Genomic DNA, 13,593 nt, shown 5'->3' with positions numbered 1-13,593 from the left:
ATTGTCAATAGCCAGGACACGGAAATGACCTAAATGTCCATCGACAGAGGAGTGGATCAAGAAGAGGTGGTACATATACACAATGGAATATTACTCAGCCATTAAAAAGAACGAAATACCAGCATTTTTTGCAACATGGGTGTACCTAGAAACTATCATGCTAAGTGAAGTCAGCCGTACAATGAGATACCAACATCAAATGCTTTCACTGATATGTGGAATTTGAAAAAAGGCCAGACTGAACTTCTTTGCAGAACAGATGCTGACTCGCAGACATTGAAAAACTTATGGTCGCTAGAGGAGACAGTTTGAGGGGGTGGGGGGATGTGCTTGGGCTGTGGGATGGAAATCCTATGAAATCAGATTGTTGTGATCATTATACAAGTATAGATGTGATAAATTCATTTGAGTAATTAAAAAAAAAAAAAAAAAAGAATCTGCAATGGCTTGGGTTGCCGAAGAAGTACCAATTCCATCCCTGGCCTGGAAATTTCCATATGTTGGTGTGGCCATTAAAAAAAAAAAAAAAAAGAAAAAAAAGAAATAGCTATGCTACATTGTAATGTTTAATGGAATGTTCAAAATATTTTGTGAAAGTTACTATGAGAACAAAATGATATAATTTTAAGAACAAGTACATTTTAGGTCCTTAATAAATGTTAATTCCCCTTAAGAAAATGATAGAAAAGCAGGGCAGTCCAGAAAGGCTTTGTGAAAGTTAGTGGTTAAACAAGTTCCCAAGGAAAGTAAAGATTTCAGAATTTGAATATCAAAGGGGATAGGCAGTAGAGTAGTGAGCATTCCAAGTAACTGTATATATTGAATGAAAACATTCAAGCTAGGAAATATAAACTGAGTACACTTAGCTTGGCTGCAGTGTAAAACATATGTAAAAGGGGAATAAACATTAAATTGTAAAGCTCCATTGTGGTGAGCCTTAAATGCTAGGTGAAAGTTTAGAATTTACTTGGTAGGCATTCATTAACTTTAGAACTGCTGTCAGAGAAGAGGCATAATCAAGACATGACTATATGACGATTATTTTCATGGATGGAGCAGAGAAAAAGCTTAAGAGTCAGAAAGACTAATAGTTTCCTTCCAAATTAATTAATTAATTATGAATAAAGAAGTGAATTAAAGTTAGGCTAACTAGATAATTTTACCTTATTGTGTTTGTTTTTTTATAGTGTAGATGGTCCTGAGAGTGATGAGGTTTTAAAAGCTTTATTTGGAATTAGAGAATCATAACACAGAGTGGTTCTTAGGTTAAATTTGTAATTTTTACTCTTTAGTCACAGAATATTGAGACACACAGCAGTCATTTGTACCAGTCGATCTCTGAATGTACGAGCCACCGTCTGCAGAAGTAATTCTCTTGAAGATGAGGAGGGCAGAGGAGGCAATATGCTAGTCTTTGTGGATGTGGAAAATACCAATACTGTAAGTTGGTTTAAAACTAAATGTTGTTTTTAATAATGGATTTTTTTTTTTTCCTTCACAGGACAGCAAAAGCTAGGAATTTAGAATTGTTCACATAGAATAGAATGTGAAAACATGTTAATTCTTGATTTGCTTTGTAATTTTTTTTTTTTTTTTTTTTGGTCTTTTTGCCTTTTCTAGGGCCACTCCCATGGCATATGGAGGTTCCCAGGCTAGGGGTCTAATCGTAGCTGTAGCTGTCAGCGTTTGCCAGAGCCACAGCAGTATGGGATCCAATCCGCATCTGTGACCTACACCACAGCTCACGGCGACACCAGATCCTTAACCCACTGAGCAAGGCCAGGGATCGAACTCACAACCTCATGGTTCCTAGTCGGATTCATTAACCACTGAACCACGACGAGAACTCCTTGATTTGCTTTGTAATTTTATCCCTCAGTCTTTCAAATAAAAGAACATGGCGGCACTAACATATTATGTAATCGTATGGAATATAGCCATATACACCAGTAATTCAACCCAAAAGAGATGTCATATAGTGCTTTCTACTCTCACCATTGAGAATAGGTCTTTTGATGTAATTAAATTAAAAAAAAAATTTTTAATTTTAAGTTTTTATTTTTTTTAAAGTTTCTTTGTCTTTTTAGGGCTACACCTGTGACATATAGAAGTTCCTGGGCTAGGGGTTGAATCAGCTGCAGCTGCTGGCCTATGCTATAGCCGCAGCAACGTGGGATCTGAGCCTCATCTCTGCCCTACACCACAGCTCATGGCAATGCCAGATCCTTAACCCACTGAGCGAGGCCAGGGATCGAACCCAAGTCCTCATGGATCCTAATTGGGTTCGTTACGTCTGAGCCACAATGGGAACTCCCATACATTATTAAATTCGGAAGTTCTATTAGGATTTCACATTGAGTGCTAACTTGATAACCCTTTACTTATACTTTTCTCACCATACCATTTCCTTTATATTAAAGTATTTCAAACATTTTATCATTCTTGTTTTTGTCCTGTTAGTATCAGAATGAATATTCTTGAAGAAGGGAATAATATGATTAAATAGGGTTTTAGTTGAAATTCTCTGGCGGCTTGAGGGTTAACGATTCAGCATTGTTATAGCTGTGGTGTGGACTTAATTCCTGGCCCATGAACTTCTGCATGCCACAAATGCAGCCAAAAATAAATAAATAAAGTTAAAAAATAAAATAAAACGAGATCATAGCTTCAGATTGACCTAGTTTAGATACCTACTTGAAATATTACTTATTAATTCTGTGATGTCCTTTTCTTTTAGGTTCATAAATTTGTAAGAATACCTCTTTTTAGGATGTTTAAGATCAGCATCAGTGTGCTGATGCTTTTGTGATCTATCCCAAAAATCAGTATTTGTAAGAATTAGAAATTTTTAATTATTTCAAATAGCTCTTTTAAAAAAAAAAAAAAATTTTACGAGTTCCCATCGTGGCTCAGCGGAAACAGATCCAACTAGGAACCATAAGGTTGTGGGTTCGATTCCTGGCCTTGCTCAGTGGGTTAAAGATCCGGCGTTGCCATGAGCTGTGGTGTAGGTTGCAGATGCGGCTCGGATCTGGTGTTGCTGTGGCTCTGGTGTAGGCCAGCAGTAATAACTCCGATTAGACCTCTAGCCTGGGAACTTCCATATGCTGTTAGTGTGGCCCTAAAAGGACAAAAACCAAAACAAAACAAATTTTTATTAGAATGTAGTTGATTTATAATGTTTTTTCTCTGCAGCAAGTGATCCAGTCGTACACAGTTCCCTGTGCTGTACAGTAGGGCCCCATTGCCCATCCAACCCAAATATAACAGTTTTTATCCAAAAACCCCAAACCACCCATCCATCCCACTTCCTCCCCCTTCCTCACTGGGAACCTCAAATCTCCCTTCCTTGGCTGTGATCTGTTGTTTTGTAGATAAGATCATCTGTGCCATATTTTAGATCCCTCAAATAAGTGAATATCATATGGTATTTGTCTTTTTCTTTCTGGCTTCCTTCACTTAGTATGAGAATCTCTAGTTCCAGCCATGTTGCTGCAAATAGCATTAGTTTGTTTTTTTTAAGGTCGAGTAGTATACTATTGTATGTATATACCATATCTTCTTAATCTGCTCATCTGTCAGTGGTCATTCAGGTTGTTTCCATGTCTTGGCTGTTTGGAATAGTGCTGCAGTGAATGTAGGGGGCGCACGTATCTTTTGGGGGGAGGGTGGGGGGAGGGTGGGTTTATAATGATTTTTATTTTTCACATTATAGATGGTTTACAGTGTTCTGTTTTCTATGGTACAGCAAGGTGATCTAGTGCATGTGTCTTTTTCAAGGAAAGTTTTGTCTGGATATATGCCCAGGAGTGAGATTGCAGGATCATATGATAGTCCTGTGTTTAGTTTTCTGAGGTACCTCCATACAGTTTTCCATAGTGCTGTACCAATTTATATTCCCACCAACAGTGAAGGAGGGTACTTCAAATTAGCTCTTGTTCAGGAGAATAAAACATATGCAATTTAAATAACTTTATGTATATTGGCTGTGTACTGGGATTCTTACTGTTTGGATTTTGCCCTGTTGGGATGGTGATAAAAAGATCAAAAGAAGTAAAAAGGAAATGCTACAGTTTTGATTACAAATTGACAACAGATAATTTTCGATATTTTAGATACTGCCAATAGCTCATTATAATAGATCCTAATAATTGAATGCCTTTCAGTATTTAAAAATTTGCCACTGGGAGTGCATTATAGTTAAATATATTTCTGGATAAGATGACAACTGTTTTAAGAAAGTTTATAGAGGGATTTAAGTAACTTAGATTTCTAAAATATATATTGTTGATTTACAAATAAAAATTTCATCTTATGTTAATTGATAGTTACTTTGGTAGCATGGTCTGAATATTGATCTCTTGAATATTCAAGGTTAGTACTCCTGAATCCTAAATGATGCTTATTTCTTTTGGATAGAGTGAAGCAGGTGTTAAGGAATTCCACATAGTACAAGTATCAAGTAGTAGCAAACACTGGAAGTTACAGAAATCTGTAAATCTCTCTGAAAACAAAGGTTTGTGCCTTTTTCCCTCTTCATAATAAATTCTGATATTGTCATTGGTTATTTTTTTTTTTTACAGAATAGTACCAGAATATCATAAGATTGTTGATGCCTTATAATGAACTTTTTAAAGCATTAAATTGTGCTTTCATTACGTGACTACGTGACTGTACATACCCATCTTAATCGATTCTTTTTATTCCATGTCTTTTCTATTCATATGTTGTTTTTTCTTTAAAAAAATTTAATTGTAAAACTCATGCCTGAATACATGGTGATCACTGTAAAAATTTCAAACAGTACAGAAACATATATTAGAATTGAAAGTTTCTCTTTGTTTCCTTTGCTATTGGTAGGCTGGTTTTTCTGTGTACAGCCATACTTATATATTGACTGGCTTTTCTGTTTATTTCTATACTCATATAACATTCAAACAAAAGAATATGCACACTTGTAATACATATTGTCAAATTGTTTTCCAAAATATTTCTATCAGTTTATCATCCTGCCAGTATTATGAGAATGCCTAGTGCTTGTAATAGTGGATTGAAGCTGGCAAAATGATATTTGCTCTTTCTGGAAAGAATTATACAATGTATTTCAAAAGATAAAGAAAAATGTTTAACATCTTACCTAGCCTCACAATAATCTTTATTTTTTGAAATTTATACAAAGGAATTAATTCAAAATATGAGAAGATCCATATATTCAAAGCAGTTTATTGCAAGATTACATGTAATAGAGAAAAATTGAGTGTACAGTTAAGCTACAGCTCAGATTATTTTGTGGTCATTGAGATATATTATCTTTCAAAATGTGCAATAGTGAAAAAATGCATCATACATAGCAAAGTTTGTTTATATAATAATATTGGTATAATCATATGAAAAAATACTGAAGGGAAGTAAAAAAATGATAGATTGGTGGAATTGTGGATTCTCTGGCTCCCAAGTTCTAGTTTTTCAAACTTTCTATTTATCTGTAATGTCATATGTATATGAATATGTATGTACATATGAATATATATTTCAAGAAAACTTAGTCTTATCCTTTTTAAGAGCTGAATGAGATTTGCTTTATTGAGATGAAAATGAAGTTTTTTTCATTAAACATTTCTAATTGTGAATAAATTTCCAATTTGATGGAGGATGTCTGAATAATGAATTAGATTTTACCATGCTATAAACTGAGAAACATCTTTGAAATTTTCTTTTTTCTCTTTCTAGATGCCAAACTTGCCAGTAGGGAGAAGGGAAAATTTTGTTTCAAGGCAATACGATGTAAGGAGGAAGAAGGTAAATCCATTTTATTTTCACACTTTCTTAAATGGTCATTTTATGTCTCACGTCAATGATATGATTAGTTTGTTTTTCCCTGTTTTTTTAGTTGCCACACAGTCCCCAGAAAAGTACACCTTTGCAGATATCATCTTTGGAAATGAACAGGTATGCAAATAAGCACAGTAGCATCTGATTTTAAAAGTCACAGTTCTGTAATATCTTTTCTGTTTTGGCAAAAGATTCCTTAGTAATCTCCATGTTCTTTACTGGGTGAACATATCAGCTTTGTTGGGTTTTGCAGCTTGTCTTCATGCTCCAGAGCAAAGAGAAATACTATACGGCGTATACTATTTAAATTAGTTATTTACAATAGTTTCTGGCGTTCCCCTCATGGCTCACTGGTAACGAACCTGCCTAGTATTCATAAGGACGTGGGTTTGATCCCTGGCCTCGTTCAATGGGTTAAGGATCTGTCATTGCCGTAAGCTGTGGTGTAGGTCGCAGATGCTACTTGGATCTGGCATTTCTGTTGCGGTGGCATAGGCTGGTACCTTCTCAGCTGCGGCTCCAGTTGGACCCCTAGCCTGGGAACTTCCATATGCCACATGAGATAAGTATAGTGCTTAGGGTTAAAAAGAGAAATAGAATCATATGAGGGAACCTCTTTATTTGGGAAAGTGGTCACAGTGGAACATGTAGATGATAATCCTCTGGATTTTGGAATATCGTATGGTTCTGAGAACCAAATAACATGCTCGTTTGTAATTTTAAATGTATTGTTGTCTAGGACAGTGTTACTCCCAACTTAATTATATGTTAGAATCACATAGAGAATGGTTTTCACACTTGGAAATAATATGCATATGAAGTCATCTGGGAATCTTGTTAAAATAAATGCAAATTCTCAATCAGTGGGACTGAATGAGACCTGGGGTTCTAAATTGCTAAAGCTCCTAGGTGGTATTGGGGTTATCAATCTGCACACCCTACTTTTTACATTGAGAATTTTTGTAAAAATGAAAGCTTTGCCTCCCCACTTCTAAAGTTCTGGTTCAGGAGTTCCCATTATGTAGCAGAAACGAATCTGACTAATATCCATGAGGATGCTGGTTCGATCCTTGGCCTCACTCAGGGATCTGGCGTTGCTGTGCGCTGTGGTGTAGGTTGTAGATACCACTCGGATCCCGCAATTGTGGCTCTGGCATAGGCTGGCAGCTGTAGCTCCAATTCCACCCTGGGAACTTCCATATGCCACATGTGTGGCCCTAAAAAGCAAAAATCAAACAAACAAAAAAATAAAGCCCTGGTTCATAATACTTTGGGTGGAATTAGGGAATACACATTTTCATTCAGCCCTGCAAATAATATGAAGAGATGATCTGGGGACCTGCTTTGATAAATACTGGACCAAATTCCCTGTAGTTGTGTGCTGTTACTGGTATTATTTCTTCTTTGTGCTCTTCTTGATATTTCCAAACGTACTTACACTTTTGTATTTCTGTTACTATTTGCCTTTGTCTGACTCACTCTTTGAACTCTCTTTTGGTCATTTGAGGAAGCAGCTATTTAAAAATATCCCAGAGCACTAAAAATCCAATAATTCCAAAGCAAGTATGACTTTTGGAGATACTGTGCTTCCTGAATGGGTGAAGTTTAGCTTTTAGGACTTCAGTTGTTGTTTTTTTTTTTTTTTTTTTTTTTTTTTTTTTGTTCATGTCTTTCTGAAAAAATTTAAAATCCCTAAAAATATCATCATGAACTTTAAATTATATTAAGGTTGTAACTTTTATTGTATTTGCTGTTAATTTTGAATAAGCACTCTGAAGAAGACATAAACAAAGGCCTTTTCCCTTTTGATGAATCAGAGTAAACAGAACTTACTAAACACTACTGGTTAATGAGATAACTATGTGGACAATGGTTTCCCAGAAAAAGGTCACATCTAAGGGGGAAAATCTATATATTTATTAATATTTAATAATTAACTTGAAGCTTAATATCTACATAATATAGTTTATAATGCAGGAAATTATTAAGTGTAGAGATTTTACTATGAAACACATTATTCCGTTAATAAAGTGGTCCTGTCCTCCATTTAAAAATCTTTTCTCCTGATCTCTCCCTTCAATTATAAAAGCCAAGTTAATGCCAGTAACTCCATTTGCATTTATTCATTGAATATCACCTAGTGTTACAAATATTTGAAGTACTTATTTTTTGTCTTAATTTAAAATTTTTTTATGGCTTTACCTGTGGCATATGGAAGTTCCCAGGGATTGATCCAAGCTGCAGCTGCAACCTATGCCACAGCTATGGCACAGCTGTGGCAACACCCTCTGTAGTGACCCAAGCTGCTGTAATTGGATTCTTAACCAACTACCACAGTGGGAACTCCACTTAGGTTATTTTAGTAGTAAAAAAATAATAATTTCTTTTCAACAATTTACTTTTTATTCATTTCCTTCTTTCCTTCCTCCCTTCCTCCCTCCCTCTCTCTCTTTTTATAGTTGCATCTGCAACATATAGGAATTCTCAGATTAGGGGTTGAATTGGAGCTCTAGCACAGCCACAGCAACACCAGATCCAAGCTGCATCTGTGACCTATGCTGCAGCTTGCTGCAGTGCTGGATACTTAACCCACTGAGTGAGGCCAGGGATTGAACCTGCACCCTCACAGAGACTTATGTTGTGTTCCTAACCCACTGACTCACAACGGGAACGCTCCATTCTCTTAGTGATACCCATTCATCCTACCTGGATACTCAGAAAGTCAACACTAATGTCATAGCAATGTAGATTTATGATTTTGAAGTTTGAGCTTTTAAGATTGAGGGTAATTCGTACCACATATTTTAGGGGTTCAAGTCTTGGGATGGCCTCCTTGTATTCAACCAAACTGATAAAAAATTATTGAATAAGCATTTTGGGTATATGTAACTTGTAGAAATATACATTTTGACGGTATATCTAATTGAAAACACTTACATAGACAAATGATTATCTTTTAACAGATAGTAAGTTCGGCAAGCCCATGTGCAGACTTCTTTTATCGAAGTTTATCCTCTGAATTGAAGAAACCACAAGCTCAGTCTTCTCTGCATACAGAAAAACAGTCAATAGAGGATGCTGTGAGATTAATTCAGAAGTGCAATGAAGTAGATTTGAATATTGTTGTATTGTGGAAGGTATGTGTTATTAAATTATTTCAGCAAGCCTCACTTGTACTTGATTCTTTTTTTTTTTTTTTTTTTTTGTCTTTTGTCTTTTGTTGTTGTTGTTGTTGCTATTTCTTGGGCCGCTCCCACGGCATATGGAGGTTCCCAGGCTAGGGGTCGAAATGGAGCTGTAGCCACCGGCCTACGCCAGAGCCACAGCAACACGGGATCCGAGCCGCGTCTGCAACCTACACCACAGCTCACGGCAACGCCGGATCGTTAACCCACTGAGCAAGGGCAGGGACCGAACCCGCAACCTCATGGTTCCTAGTCAGATTCGTTAACCACTGCGCCACGACGGGAACTCCTGTACTTGATTCTTAAGCTGAAGATTAAATGTAAGCTCTTGCTTATATTTTTTCTACTTAAAATTTCCAGTTTCAGTATTAAAGTTACTTTGTGACTTCTTTAACAGTTTAAATTCATTCAAATTAGGTGACTTTCTTCTGTCTTATTATTACTTCTGAATGCTATTGAGAATATTGTAGATGTGATAAGTGCTATTTTTACTTTTTGGGGAGCCACACTCATGTCATGTGGAAGTTCCTGGGCCAGGGATCAAATCTGAGCTGCAGCTCCAGCAACGCCAGATCCCCAAGCCACTGTGCTGGGCCAGGGATTAAACCGGGGCCACCGCAGAGACAAGCCAGGTCATTAATCTACTGTGCCATAGTGGGAACTCCTTAAAGTGCTATTAAACTCTTTATTGTGGGCCTTTTCAAGCTCTGAAAAAGGAAAAATAGCACTAGGAACCTCTGGGTATCTATTATTCAGGAGGCTTCAGTAGCCACTAATTTGTTGCTGTTCATATTTCATCTCTTCCTTTTAGCTCCTTTCTTTTATTTCTGCCTTCCTTTATACTTTGTTGTGTTTTTTAATGATATAATATTTCATATGTAAATACGTTTATATGTACTTCTAGCAGATGAGGACTGTAACCCCACTATATTATTATCTCACCCAATTAAGAGTAATTTTTAATTATCTACTTGTTGGTCTTTAATTTTTCTAGATTATTTGAAAATGTCATTTTAATTTTTTTTTTTTTTTTTTTTTGTCTTTTTGCCTTTTCTAGAGCTGCTTACTGCGGCATATGGAGGTTCTCAGGCTGGAGGTCCCATTGGAGCTGTAGCTGCCGGCCTATGCCAGAGCCACAGCAATGCAGGATCTGAACTGCATCTGCAGCCCACACTACAGAGCCACAGCAATGCCAGATCCTTAACCCACTGAGCAAGGGCAGGGATCGAATCTGCAACCTCATGGTTCCTAGTTGGATTCGTTAACCACTGAGCCATGATGGGAACTCCTCATTTTAATTTTTTTAAAAAAATTCAAATATGATCCACACATAGCATGCTAGAATAAGTTTGTTTAAGCATTGGTTTTCTCTAAAGTTAACTGAACTATAATACAGAGGAGATTTATTTTTCCCAGCATGCCCATTTGTAACTTAGTTTGTATCATTTGTTTATTTTTCAGAAAATAATTTTACAGTGAAATTTAGGATCTTCCTCAGTGATATTCACATGAACTATGACAAGTTTGATTTTGTGTTGTCTGATATAAGACCTAACACACAGACGTACTCATAGTAGATGAACAGAACATGCACTTTAAATTGACTCAGATGTTCCAGATTGTTCTTTTTACTAAACTGCACATTTTAAAATAAGCTCTTTTGAGAACAAGCTGCCTTTGTGAGTTCTAATAAAACTGCTTAAAGCAAATTGGTACTTTTGTTGATTATAGAGGTGAAGGCATTTAATGTTCAAAAGATGAGTATACATTATTAGCTTGATAATCCGATGTTCTTGAAGCAGAGAATCAAGAGGATCCTATTTTCAGGCTCAGTAGCATTGTCCCCCTTAATGTAAACCAACCATCCACTAAATAAATGTATGATAGACATTTGGCATTTGTAACTGTCACTCCACAAATTCATGCTACATAACCATTTTTAGTGTTTCTGAGACAAGATTTTGCGTAATGTATGCTTTATTCTGTACTCACTGTTGAGCCCACCGTAACCTTGGGGTGGGGGCAATTAGGTGAAAGAGTTAATCTTTTGAAAAAAAATTACCCTGAATAAAAACCCATTACTAGTATTGCTGATCATATGAAGAAGAAAACTACCCAAGATTGTGATTCTCCTTGATTAGGAAATGGAAATTTGAATAGATTATAGAATAGTGTATTAAGTTTGGTAGTGGCTAGGAACTATGATAAGTTTATTATTCAACTCATTTGAGAAAGTGATCAGTAGCTTTTCTTTAGTGAAGGCTGTAGGTAATGCACAAAGGACCCTATTGAATGAAAATTTGACAAGTCATTTAAGTTGTGGAGTGGGATGCATATGAAGTGTAGTACTCTAATAAAATATGATACAGGAGAAAACTACGAGCTTGGACAACATTCTTGTAAAATGTAGTTGGAAAGAGGATATAGTACAACTCTTAACCAATCTTAACCAAAAATAAATGTTGGGGAGTTCCTATTGTGGCTCAGCAGTCACAAACCCGACTAGGATCCATGAGGATTCAGGTTCCATCCCTGGCCTCGCTCAGTGGGTTAAGGATCCTGCATTCCTGTGGCCATGGTGTGTGTAGGCCGGTGGCTGCAGTCCGATTCGACCTGGGACTTTTTATATGCCACAAGTGCAGCCCTAAAAAGACCAAAACAAAAAAACCAGGTTCATACTGAAAAACTAAGCCTTTGTGCAGGGAACACAGTGCTTTATAGGATTATTCATGATAGTGGGTGACTTTTGCTCAGTCTTATGAGACCACTGGAAAAGATAATTGACCTGTCTCAGGACCTTACCTATTAGCTATAATCCAAAGGTCACCCCATCAGGTATTTAACTTGTACATTTCTGGGTTGTGTATGGATGGTTGCTGAGCTGGCCCTGGGCTGTGCTGTGCCTTAGTGCAGCCCTTCTCCAAGTGTGATCCATTGTCATTCATCATGAGAAGTATTAAAAATAAACTTTTATGAACTTTCGTAAGGATTTTGGCTGAGTATTTTCTGTTTGTTAAATCTAACAGTAAAAAAAATTGAGCTTGTTAAAAAAAATGTAAGCATTCATATTTGCACAATGTGACAATAACCATATATTAGAGCCATAAGAATTTATTTTCTCGAGGACAGAAGTTCAAGGAGTTGGATGCTGGCATAAGTGGTGTTTTTTGTTTTTTGTCTTTTTGTCTTTTTGTCTTTTTGTCTTTTTTAGGACTGCACCCACGGCAAATGGAGGTTCCCAGGCTAGGGGTCGAATAGGAGCCGTAGCTGCTAGCCACAGCCACAGCAATGCCAGATCCAGGCTGCGTCTGCGACCTACACCACAGCTCACAGCAATGCTGAATCCTTAACCCACTGAATGAGGCCAGGGATTGAACTTGAAACCTCATGGTTCCTAGTCGGATTTGTTTCCGCTGTGCCATGACGGGACCTCCCATAAGTGTTTTAATATAGGTGAAATCAGTTCACTCTATAGGAAAGGAAAAGCCCTCCGGCCCCCCAAGTATATGCACTTAAATTTAAGATATCCAAAGACATGGCTTTTCCACTTACAGGATTTATGATTATATTCACTGATTTTGCTCTACTACATGATTAAACCATGGTTGCATTTCAGAAACAAGACCATAAGAAAAAGCCGTTTACCTGTATATTGGCAGTCCAGTAAAGAAAAGAGCTTGCATTATGTAATGGCACTATTCTTTTGGACTGGTTTCTTAAGCAATCTAGAGAAAATTGGAAAAGATTTCAAAACGTCTCTTGGATATCCAGGCCAACTCTTTTCGTTTGTTTATTTGTTTGGTTGGTTTTTGGCTATGCCTGCAACATGTCAAAGTTCCCAAGCCAGGAATCAAACCTTTGCCACAGCAGTGACCTGAACCGCTGCAGTGACAATTCTGTATCCTTAACCTGCTGTACCACAGGGAACCCCCAGACCAATTGTTTTATACTGAGGCAGAGCAGATTTTGACAGATGCTTTATTGATTGAATAAAAGAATAAAAGTAGAAATGCTGGAGTTCCCTTGTATCTCAGTGGATTAAAGATCCTATGTTCTCACTGCTGCAGTTCTGGTCATTGCCGTGGCATAAGTTTGATCCTTGGCCCAGGAACTTCCACTTGTGGTGAGTGCTGCCAAAAAAAGGAAGAAATGCTGACACAGCTATGAGTATTGATGATTGATAGATATTAGCCAGAATACCTTTACTTTCCCTCAAATATTGCATTGGTTATTTTTGAGTTTACTGCCAGGTAGGGTAACATTTTTTTGTGCGTTTTACCTCTTAGGCATACGTAGTGGAGGACAATAAGCAGCTTATTTTGGAAGGTCAGCATCATGTTGTTCTTCACACTATAGGAAAAGAAGCTTTTTCCTATCCTCAGAAACAGGTAATGACCGAATTTGCTGTGGGGATTTCCTGTGAGCTTGTGCAGTTTTTTGTTTGATTGTTTTTTGTGTTTTTGAAGCTTTCTGTTTGTGTGAGCTTTTATATTGGGATTTGAGTTGGTGTTGGTGGCAGAAGGCTGATTCAAATTAGAAATGAACATAAATTGATTTTAAAGTTCACTAGTGCATT

General features: G+C 36.9%; 1 protein-coding gene across 2 annotated transcripts in view; it reads left to right on the top strand.

Moving 5' to 3' along the window:
- TRAPPC8 (trafficking protein particle complex 8) overlaps positions 1-13,593 on the top strand; it is a 94,160-nt gene that overhangs the window by 66,463 nt on the left and 14,104 nt on the right. For both annotated transcript variants that reach the window (XM_021096212.1, XM_021096211.1), the window contains exons 21-26: positions 1,293-1,440; positions 4,420-4,516; positions 5,731-5,799; positions 5,891-5,949; positions 8,796-8,969; positions 13,304-13,405. In XM_021096212.1, the coding sequence (XP_020951871.1) occupies positions 1,293-1,440; positions 4,420-4,516; positions 5,731-5,799; positions 5,891-5,949; positions 8,796-8,969; positions 13,304-13,405 (649 nt within the window). The remainder of the gene's footprint in view (positions 1-1,292; positions 1,441-4,419; positions 4,517-5,730; positions 5,800-5,890; positions 5,950-8,795; positions 8,970-13,303; positions 13,406-13,593) is intronic.

Source organism: Sus scrofa, chromosome 6 (genome assembly GCF_000003025.6).
Source record: "Sus scrofa isolate TJ Tabasco breed Duroc chromosome 6, Sscrofa11.1, whole genome shotgun sequence".
NCBI classification, from domain to species: Eukaryota; Metazoa; Chordata; class Mammalia; order Artiodactyla; family Suidae; genus Sus; species Sus scrofa.
Note: the sequence above shows the minus strand (reverse complement) of the source record. Positions and strands in the feature narration are given on the sequence as shown.